At 48.5% G+C, this 11060-nt stretch overlaps 1 protein-coding gene across 1 annotated transcript; it reads left to right on the forward strand.

Annotated features, from left to right (window-relative positions):
- Window positions 1-526: 526 nt before the first annotated feature.
- Window positions 527-9282, forward strand: GRPEL1 (GrpE like 1, mitochondrial). The gene is made up of 4 exons (XM_045392085.2): window positions 527-621; window positions 4800-4962; window positions 6875-6956; window positions 8116-9282. The coding sequence occupies exons 1-4, from the start codon at window positions 560-562 to the stop codon at window positions 8460-8462; spliced, it is 654 nt and encodes a 217-aa protein (XP_045248020.1). The 5' UTR covers window positions 527-559; the 3' UTR covers window positions 8463-9282.
- Window positions 9283-11060: the final 1778 nt, after the last annotated feature.

Consider the following 11060-nt stretch of genomic DNA (forward strand, 5'->3'; position numbering starts at 1 on the left):
CGTTTGGGTGGCGCTCGCGCCGAGGCTTCAGTTTCATTTAGCAAACATGGAGTGCTCCGCGCCGATCTGGAGCCAGGGTGTGAGGGTGAACAGTGCTCCCCACGCTCGTTCCCAGAGCAAAGGGAGGCCCGGAGTGTCAGCGCACTGGCGGGTGCAGGCCGGGAAACGGGAAACTGGCACTGGGCTCCTACCCAAACCCCGGCTCCGAAGCCCCTGCCGGCTCGCAACGCGCACGCCCCAACCCGGGCTCTGGGCCCACCCCCTCACGCTGGCTCCTCATTGGCTCCTCCCGGCATCGCCACGCCTACTGGAGGCTCCTCCCAATGCTCACTTCACCTTTCACCTCTTCGCGGCCGCCGGTAAGCCTCAGGCCCCGCCCACCGAGGGGGTGGAAATGCTCTTCCGTGACCCACAATTATTGGTGACTATTGCCTGTCCATAACAGGAAAAGCGGTTACGGATTGGCTGAGGCGAAGTAGTAGGGCGGAAAAGTGGGTATAGCTGCCTGCACGCACGCTTGGTGCGTGCGCGGCGACGGCGGCGGCAGGCAGTGGCAGTCATGGCGGCTCAGTGCGTGAGGCTGGCGCGGCGCAGTCTTCCGGCTTTGGCGTTGTCTCTCAGGTAAGGGGCACTTGGCCTCCCTCAGCTGAGGTGGGAGCGCGACCTCCCGCTCCGATGGGGACCTTTCCTGGCCCCGGGGCCTCCTCCCCGGCCCCGGAGCTGGGCATCCCCAGGCTCGCGGTTCCCCGCTGCGGGACGCGGATCGCCCCGCTGGGGCCTGCTCTGCGGCCAGGCTCTCCGTTCGGGGCTTTGGAGAGGCCGAGCATGGCCACCTGGGCGGGAAGGGTGGAGTGGGCGGGCGCCGTGTCAGGAGAGTACCGCAGCACTGGGGCGTCTGGCTCGGAAGGTACGGTGGTCCACGTGCGCGTGTGGTCCAGGGCCAGCGGCGACGCCTCGCGCGCGTTCACGACCTCGGCGCTCACGGGCGCAGAGGCAGCCGCAACTTGTGTGGTTGAAAAAGCGACCAAAGAAGCCCGAGACTTGTCCAAGGTCACGCAGCGAGGCCGAGCCCGGCCGGGTGTGCCCTAGGCAGGAGCTGTTACTCATTTCTGTGCGGCGGCTCGAGGCCGGGGCCACAGCGGTGATCGGGAAACTTCGTGTCGCAAGGTGCGTGTTGCCCGTTCACGGGCTTTTTCCACTCGGCCTCGAATTCCTTCACTCCACCTTCTCCAGCGTCTGAGATCAAAAGAGCAATCGAGCCTGTGCCGCTGCTGGACGAAGAGTTTGTTGAGACAAGCGCACATTTCGGGCCTGAGGGCCACGGAGTCAGTGCCCTTTTTTTTTTCAAACCTGCTGCTTCTGCTTTTTAAAAGTTCTACCTCAGAAGTTAGTATGGCAAGTACTTGCTGGAGGAGCTGCCTAGAACCAAGTTATTGATTAGAGAAGCCACTGAGGGCCAAATTGGCCAAAAGCTGGGCAGTGAGAAGCGGTTTTTCCCTCAAAGAGAGCAGGTAGGTGAGGTGAAGATCACTTTCAGTCGAGGTGATTAAGGGGTAAGTGCGAGCTTAATAAATTATATCTTAAAAACATAGGAGCCAAGAGCAGCGACCCACGTGGAATACTTGAGTAAAAAGAATTTGGTAAAGTAATTGGTGGTTTTGTATTGGAATTAATTGCCAGGAAAGCGACCACCGAGTCATCATCATTTCTGTCTCTAGAATGGTAGTTCTGTGGAAAGATGCTCAACTAGGGAAAGGGAGGAGAGCTGACTGGTAGTCATAGCTCTCAGAGTAGTTAATGGGCTTTCTGAGACTCAGTTTCCCTCTGCAGAACGAGATGGCCCTGGGTGTGGGTCCTGTTGCATTCCTGGCCACACTTTGTGTTGGCTGTGCTTTGGAAAGGGGTCAGTGCAGAGCTGACCTGCAGAAAGGCTGGTGGCTGTCACACCCCCAGGCAGAACAGCTGGAGAGGGAGGTGGGCCTCACAACAGTACACTCAGTTTTTATTTAAATTCTTAGTTTTTTAAATTCACAAGAGTAAAAATATAAAATGGTCATCGCTCTCCACCCCCATGGCAAGACTGTAAGATGCTTCCACTTCACTTCTTTCCACAGATCTGAGATAATAAGTACACAGGATTTCTAGTTTGTCTTTACAAAAATAGGATCCTGTTTTGTGTATTTTTCTGTAAGTTGCATTCCTTAACAGAACACCCAAAGTGTATCCAATAAATGGCAGTTTAACCCATTTTTAGGAGCTGCATAATATTCCAGATTGTGTTAGCAAGTTTATTCAACCATTTCCTCACTGGCAAATATTGTTTCCAACTTGTCGCTCTGCAGTGCTGCAATAAACAACCTTGACTGTAAGTTCTGTGTGCTGGCAGCCTTCCTATTCGTTGAAGCAGTTTTAATCTGGGAAGAAAATTGAATGCAGCTTATTCTCAGATTGGACTGGCCTAATTTAAAAAGAGGTCCTGGCCGGGTGTGGTGGCTCACACCTGTAATCCCAGCACTTTGGGAGGCTGAGGTGGGCAGATCACGAGGTCAGGAGATCATAGACCATCCTGGCTAACATGGTGAAACCCTGTCTCTACTAAAAAATAATAATACTAAAATTAGCCAGGCGTGTTGGTGGATGCCTGTAGTCCCAGCTACTCCCAGTACTGGGGTGAGAGGGGTCTCGGGCTTGTGAACGTGGGGTTGAGGCGGGCAGATCACGAGGGGAGGAGATTGAGGTCATCCTGGCTAACACGGTGAAACCCCATCTCTACTAAAAATACATACACAAAATTAGCCGGGTATGGTGGCGGGCGCCTGTAGTCCCAGCTACTCAGGAGGCTGAGGCAGGAGAATGGCGTGAACCCGGGAGGCGGAGCTTGCAGTGAGCCAAGATGGCACCACTGCACTCCAGCCTGGGCAACTGAGCGAGACTCTGTCTCAAAAAAAAAAGGTTCTCTGGTCCTGGTGAAGAAATCTAGGTTTTAAGACTTTATTTTATCATTCGTTAATGGCTTTGTGACCTGGGCTTATCACTTGGTCTTGGTCTAGTTCACCATACGTACCCCATGCTTTCCTGTCTTCATGCCTTTGTCCAAGCAGTTTATTCTTCCTGAAGCTGCATCTATCCCGTCATTCCACCTCTGATCCCTTTTGTGTAACTCTTAGACGGAATTTTCTTCTTGTTGCCCAGACTGGAGTGCAGTGACGAGATCTCGGCTCACCGCAACCTCCGCCTCCCGGGTTCAAGCGATTCTCCTGCAGCAGCCTCCCAAGTAGCTGGGATTACAGGCATGCACCACTATGCCCGGCTAATTTTGTATTTTTAGTAGAGACGGGGTTTCTCCATGTTGGTCAGGCTGGTCTCGAACTCCTGACCTCAGGTGATCCACCTGCTTTGGCCTCCCAAAGTGCTGGGATTACAGGCGTGAGCCACCGAGCCTGTCTTAATCACTTTTAAATCCCAAATTACAGTTCTTTGTGTTTAGATACCTTCTTTTTTGCAAGATCTCTGCTGGGTCTATCTTTGTTACCAGGATCAGCAATAGGCCGGCCTCACTCTAGTAGTAGCTATTCCATAAGTAGGTGGTTAGGTCTGGGCAGACTGTCTCAGTCACCTTAGAATGGAAAGAGAAGGAGGTTAGTACTATTGTGTACCAACTACTGTAACTTGGCACATTGACATGTAAGTTTAGGCATGTACTACAGAAGATCTTATAAAAATAAAAAAAGACAGGCACAGTGGCTCATGCCTGTAATCCCAGCACTCTGGGAGACTGAGGGGGGAGGATCACTTGAGCCCAGGAGTTCGGGGTTACAGTGAGTTGTTTTTTTTTTTTTTTTTTTTTTTTTTTGAGACGGAGTCTCGCTGTGTCGCCCAGGCTGGAGTGCAGTGGCCGGATCTCAGCTCACTGCAAGCTCTGCCTCCCGGGTTTTTACGCCATTCTCCTGCCTCAGCCTCCCGAGTAGCCGGGACTACAGGTGCCCGCCACCTCGCCCGGCTAGTTTTTTGTATTTTTTAGTAGAGACGGGGTTTCACCGTGTTAGCCAGGATGGTCTCGAACTCCTGACCTCGTGATCCGCCCGTCTCGGCCTCCCAAAGTGCTGGGATTACAGGCTTGAGCCACCATGCCCGGCTACAGTGAGTTATGATTGTACCACTGTACTCTAGCTTGGGTGACAGCGAGACCCTGTCTCTAAAAATACATAAGAGAGGCCAAGTGCGGGGGCTCACGCCTGTAATCCTAGCACTTTGGGAGGACAAGGCGGGCAGAGATCACTTAAGGTCAGGAGTACAAGACCAGCCTGGCCAACATAGTGAAACCCCATCTCTACTAAAAATACAAAAAATTAGCCGGGTGTGGTGACGAGCGACTGTAGTCCCAGCTACTCAGGCGGTTGAGGTGGGAGTATCCCTTGAACCCAAGAGACGGAGGTTGCAGTCTGGATGACAGAGCAAGACTCTCTCCAAAAAAAAATATATATATAGAGAGAGAGAGAGAGAGAGAGACAGCAACCCTGTCTCTAATATATATATATATATATATATATATATATATATGTTTATCTTAGATCTAATAAAGGCACACTGTATATGACTTATAGGTTTTATATTTACTATTTACTAGTATAGCTTCTATATGTCAAGTACAGTGTGCCTTTATTAGATCTAAGAGAAATGTTTTCTCCCCAAGTAATAGTAAATAGTTTGAAGCTATTTTAAGTTTCTAAAATCATACATCTGACTTTAATAAACACAGAAACAAAGTCTTCGTTTCTCATGTGTGGACTTCCCTGTAGGCCATCTCCCCGGTTGTTGTGCACAGCCACGAAACAAAAGAACAGTGGCCAGAACCTGGAAGAGGACGTGGGTCAGAGTGAACAGAAAGCAGATCCTCCTGCTACAGAGAAGACCCTCCTGGAAGAGAAGGTTAAGTTGGAGGAGCAGCTGAAGGAGACTGTGGTGAGGACTGTCAGGCTCCTGTGGGAGTGGGCTTGGCTGAACTGTTTCTCTCCTGGGCCATATAAAGGTTCCAGGCTTCATTGGTGACAGACTAAAGCCAGAGTTAAGCCGTTGTCCACGGCCTGCAGTGGGCCCAGGTGGCAAGTTACTGCCAAAGCAAAGACTAGAACCCAAATCCTATGTGGCTGTGGTTCTGGCAAGAGAATGAACTTTACATGCTATTATTTGTCATTGAATTAAAACTTAAAATCATCTTTACAAATGAGGAATGCTCAGTATGGTTGTTGAGGTTGGGACTTAGGAGAGGAAGCAGAAAATTTCAAGTACAGGAGTTGGGAGCCGGAGTATGGTTTTATGTCATGCTCTCATAGGCAGGTAAGAGGTTTGTGAACTAGGAACATGAATTCTTACTCCATGTGAAAACACATGGGTGGCACAAATCAAGTTCTTTAAGGATTTGAGAATGATGACAAACCCTGAGTGCTGGCACCATTCCAAACCCGTTACATATGTTAATCCTGGCTGCCAGGTGCGGAGCCAGGACTTGAACCAGGACCATCTAGACTTGGAGCTCTTACTCCTTGCCACTGCACAGTGATTACCTGAAGACTGAAAATGGATGCAGTCTAGAGGCCCCCACAGAGCAATTTAGTAAATGTTAAAAAGAGAAAAGCTAGCTGGGCGCAGTGGCTTACCCCTCTGATAGCACTTTGGAAGGTTGAGGCAAGAGGATTGCTTGAGCCCAGGTGTTCAAGACCAGCCTGGGCAACATAGTGAGACTCCATCTCTAAAAAAAAAAATAAAAATTAGCTGGGCGTGGTAGTGCACTCCTGTAGTCCCAGCAACCCAGGTGGCTGAGGTGGGAGAATTGCTTGAGCCCAGGAGGTTAAGGCTGCAGTGAGCCAAGATTACTCCACTTCACTCCAGCCTGGGCAGTAGCGCAATACCCTGTCTCAAAAAAAAAAAAAAAGAGAGAGAAAAGCTCAGATGAGTGATCTTACAGGAAGATGGTGAGACATGAGGAATATACTAGAACTCAGATGATGATTACACAAAGAGTGTTTGAACTGAGCCACCTCTGGGTAACATTGAACATAGCAAAAGATCCTGAGTGCAGCTTTTATTAAGCTTTCGTTAAGCTACCCTCCTTAGTCATATTTCAAAGGCAGTGATATTACTTCTGTTTTGACTTGCAGTTAGTTACACAGCCATTTTCCAATCAAGCTCGCTTTCCTATGACTTTGTTCCATATTAATATAAATCTCCCAGCCGGGCGTGGTGGCTCACACCTGTAATCCCAGCACTTTGGGAGGCTGAGGTGGGCAGATCACAAGGTCAGGAGATGAAAACCATCCTGGCTAACACGGTGAAACCCCGTCTTTACTAAAAATACAAAAAATTAGCCGGGCATGGTGGCGGGCACCTGTAGTCCCAGCTACTTGGGAGGCTGAGGCAGGAGAATGGCATGAACCTGGGAAGCGGAGCTTGCAGTGAGCCAAGATCCCACCACTGCACTCCAACCTGGGCGACAGACAGCAAGACTCCGTCTCAAAAAAAAAATTAAAAAATATTTAAAAATATTTTTTTTTTGGCCGGGCGCGGTGGCTCAAGCCTGTAATCCCAGCACTTTGGGAGGCCGAGACGGGTGGATCACGAGGTCAGGAGATCGAGACCATCCTGGCTAACACGGTGAAACCCCGCCTCTACTAAAAAATACAAAAACTAGCCGGGCGCGGTGGCGGGCGCCTGTAGTCCCAGCTACTCGGGAGGCTGAGGCAGGAGAATGGCGTGAACCCGGGAGGCGGAGCTTGCAGTGAGCTGAGATCCGGCCACTGCACTCCAGCCTGGGCGACAGAGTGAGACTCCGTCTCAAAAAAAAAAAAAAAAAAAAATATTTTTTTTTTTATTTTAGGAAAAATATAAACGAGCTTTGGCAGACACCGAGAACTTGCGGCAGAGGAGCCAGAAATTGGTGGAGGAGGCAAAATTATATGGTACGTTCAACATAACATGGTGTTGATTCTGAAAAGGAGATAATGGGGTGGGGAAGGGGAAGGCCATGCATATGGAAGTGTCAGAGAGCAAGGCTGTGGGACGGGGGGCCCAGCAGTTGCATCCCCTGCATTTTTTTTTTATGATGGCCCAACAGCAAAGGTGTCTGGAGGAGCAGAAATAAGTAGCTGAGACTAGCATGAAGAATTGTAAATAGGTGTGTCCTGCCCCACACAGAGACCTCGGTGGGAACCTGCAGCAGGTCAGCCTCTGATGCCCATCCGCTTAGCCCTCCGGAAGTAACACTGGCATCACTTCAGAACTCCCAGCGTGCTATATGCATTGCCACCTTTGGATGTTTTTGTCACTGTTCTTCACATTTTTACAGTTGAGATCATTGCGGTTTAGTCACCTGCCCCACATCACAAAGCTGGTACATAACCCAGGCTCCCAACTCCACAGGCTGGTGTTTGAGTGCTGGCTGCGGGCCTCTGCGTGACAGACAGTGGGTATTAGAGGTGCAGAACCTAAGGCTCAGTGGAAGGTAAAAGGCTTGCCCCGGGTCAGACAGGGTGAGAGGCTACGTGGAAACTAAGAACCAGAGTCTGTGCCGCGTTCACAGAGATTGAAGCGCTCCTTGAAACACTTTTTTCCTGGATGCTGTGGCCTGTTTCTTGGTATTCTGCCTCTCTTTGTGGTAATGTGCTTTGTTGGTTCTTACCCTTTCTGACCTGTAAATGTCTGGGCTCTTGGGACTCAGTACCAGGCCTAGGTTCTCTCCCCTTGCTGTGCTCCCTGGGTGACTTACACACTCTTATGGGCCTAATGGCATCCACACACAAGTCTCAGCTTCAAACTCGGATCTTCTGAGTTCCAGTCCTCTATATCTTACTGCTTACTTGACATCTGGGCTTGGATGTCTCAAGGGTATTTTCCCCCCTTTCTTCACATTTTAGTAAATTCTAAATTTAGTAAATTCTGGGTCTCATCCCACAAATAGCTTTTGAGGCTTTTGTGTTGTTGAAGTTACTGAGCTATTGGAATTCTGAGGCAACTGATTTGACAAGTTATTAAATAGCCTCCACATCAGGTCAGCAGTGCTCAGGTTGGAATTGCCCTGTGCAGTTGGTACGGAGTGCAAATGATCTTCTTTAACTTCAGGCATTCAAGCCTTCTGCAAGGACTTGTTGGAGGTGGCAGACGTTCTGGAGAAGGCAACACAGTGTGTTCCTAAAGAAGAAATTAAAGACGATAACCCTCACCTGAAGAACCTCTATGAGGGGCTGGTCATGACTGAAGTCCAGATCCAGAAGGTGTTCACAAAGCATGGCTTGCTCAAGTTGAACCCTGTCGGAGCCAAGTTCGACCCTTATGAACATGAGGCCTTGTTCCACACGCCCGTTGAGGGGAAGGAGCCGGGCACAGTGGCCCTAGTTAGCAAAGTGGGGTACAAGCTGCATGGGCGCACTCTGAGACCCGCCCTGGTGGGGGTGGTGAAGGAAGCTTAGCTGCTATTGATGGGGTGGGTGTTTTTAAACTCACTTGCTGTAACTCTTAAGGCTGGTTCATTGTTTCTCATCTTTGAGTACATGTGACCTTTTCCCAAACCTTGTTGGAAACCTTAAGTAACCAGTGGCTAAACAGAAAATGAAGCGGGTTGCATAACTGCGTTAATGAACTGTAATTTGGGAGTCTGTTCCCTTTTAGTGCCACGCGTTGAATAGTTCCACATACTTAGAAGAGCTCAGCGGGGCTCTGCCAGGTCTCCTGAGCATCATGAGTAATGTGTCTGCTCAGACTCTGCTGACACCAAAGTATTTTAAACAAATAAAAGGTCTTGGGGAATTCTGTTTGGCTACCTGGACGCGCCAGTCTGCACCGTGTGTCCCTGCAGCTCACTGTGCGCGGCGCATGAGTGACTGGCATATTTAGCCCATCACATTTCATTCGCTGAAGGAAAGGCAAGAGTTGAAACATTTTCCATAAAAAAAATGATCTTTGTGAAGAACATAGTGAGTTCGTTTGTCATCAGTCAACAGCGGCTGAAACTGACCACTGAGAAATGGGCGTGGGCACTGACAATTCTCAGCACCATTATTTGGCCAGGAATTGAGCTTGGCTTGGCGAAGGTCCTTTTACCCTGTTCTGTTCATCTAAATGCAGACATATTTAAATCATATTCAACTAGTTACTAACGACCTCAAGGTGTATTCCCTGGCAAAATGGACTTTCTCAAAATAGGACTGCACGCTTGGTGTACTTTAAATGTTAATGTTTAATTTAAAAATTTTATTTAAGAGGATTAAAGCCCTAATGTTTATTTTCCTACTTTCTGATAACAATTTTGTGTCCACTCGTGGAGATCCTTGCCACTGAGGCAAGCATGGCTTAGCCTTCCCATTCTCTGCTCCAGCCCTGAAGCTGTCAGCTTGACATGTGCGTGCGTGCACACTCACGTACACACATGCACACACTTCTGCACGGAAAGGGAGAGCCACACTTGCCCAGTGCAGCTGCAGCCTGGCATGGTAAGAATGTGAAATACCTAGGAGCCACAGCAAGGGCACAGGATTTGCAAAATCGTCTTGCGAAAGGACTGTGTTCCTCATTTGCATGGTCATCTAGGGCTTAGAAAAAGGCTGAATGGAGTCTCTTAGGAAAAAGAAAAGAACCTTTCGCTGCCTTTGCTTCTAGAATTGAAGATACTGGTGAAAGCCATTTGCTGCCTAGAAAAGATGGGGCACAGTTTATTTCACTTCTAATTTTAAAAGATGCAGGTAATGGTCCCATAATACTTCAGCCTGGGATACCATTCCCAACATGTTCCACCTTTAAGATGCCTTCAATTAATGTGGTCAGAAACAACTAAAGGCAGCATGTATATTGGAGAAAACATGACTGGGAGCTCCAGCGCTGCCTGTGTGCACGCTCTGGGGTTGTGAGTGCATCATCACCCCTGGAGCTCCAGAGTAAAATGGAGGCTAAGAAAAGTAATTATCAACTCATTTCTGTGAATATTTGCAGTCTCCTCCCTTCTCAGCTAGAGCTGCAGTTGCTAAAAAGCACTCAACTCATAACCTAAAGGCAATATAGCTTCATATGGTAAAATATTTTTTATAGTAACCTTCAGGCATCCACAGTCATATGGTAAGTGGGGTATCATCTGAAATGCTTAGAACCAGAATTGTTTCAAACTTGGGGGTTTTGGATTTTGGAATATAGTCAAGCATGGCTTAACCACAGGGATGTGTTCTGAGAAGTCATCAGGCAGTTTCTTCCTGTGAACACCACGTGTACCTACATGTACCTAAAAACACAGGTGGTGTAGTCTACTCCACACCTAGGCTATATGGTGTAGCCTATTGCTCCTAAATTGGAAAGCAGTTACTGTACTGATCTGTAGGCATCTGTTAACACAATGGAATCTCTGTATCTGAACATAACATACTAAAGGTACAGTGAGAACAGTGTTGTAATATGTGGCCCCTCATTGACTGAAACGAGATTCTCTGCTTGACTACTTGCATTATACTTGCTAGTTAAGTGTCCCCAATCCCGAAATCCAAAATGCTCGAAATGAGCATCTCCTTTGAGTATCACGTAGGCACTCAGAAAGTTTCCGATTTTGCAGCATTTCAGATTCAGGGATACTCAACCTGTAACAGGAAAATGTCTTTTAATTATGTATATATTTACAGTAGAAATTAGATTTGTTCAGCTACATTCTAGTAGTTACTGGATTTAGCATAATTGCAGCCTGAGTCAAGTGTGTGTGTGGACAGTCAAAACCAGAACTGGAAGTCTCAGAGGCATCTGCAAGTGGGTCTGGATTCCTGAAAGACTCAGACCCATTTGGCTTTCTCTGGCTGTACTGCTGCTTTGAGGGAGGAGAGCAACTGGCACGAAGGAGTTTCTGCTTAAGAGAAAACAATTTTAGGTCGGGTGCAGTGGCTCACGCCTGTAATCCCAGCACATTGGGACGCAGAGGTGGGTGAATCGCCTGAGGTCAGGAGTTTAAGACCAGCCTGGCCAACATGGTGAAAAACCATCTCTACTAAAAATACAAAAAATTAGCTGGGCTTGGTGGTGGGTGCCTGTTAATCCCA

The sequence above is a fragment of the Macaca fascicularis genome, chromosome 5 (genome assembly GCF_037993035.2).
Source record: "Macaca fascicularis isolate 582-1 chromosome 5, T2T-MFA8v1.1".
NCBI lineage: Eukaryota > Metazoa > Chordata > Mammalia > Primates > Cercopithecidae > Macaca > Macaca fascicularis.

Coding starts and splice junctions, on each gene's coding strand:
- GRPEL1 (XM_045392085.2), top strand. CDS start 560: ATGGCGGCTCAGTGCGTGAGGCTGGCGCGGCGCAGTCTTCCGGCTTTG. Junction 622..4,799: donor GCTTTGGCGTTGTCTCTCAG/GTAAGGGGCACT, acceptor ACTTCCCTGTAG/GCCATCTCCCCGGTTGTTGT. Junction 6,957..8,115: donor GGAGGAGGCAAAATTATATG/GTACGTTCAACA, acceptor CTTTAACTTCAG/GCATTCAAGCCTTCTGCAAG.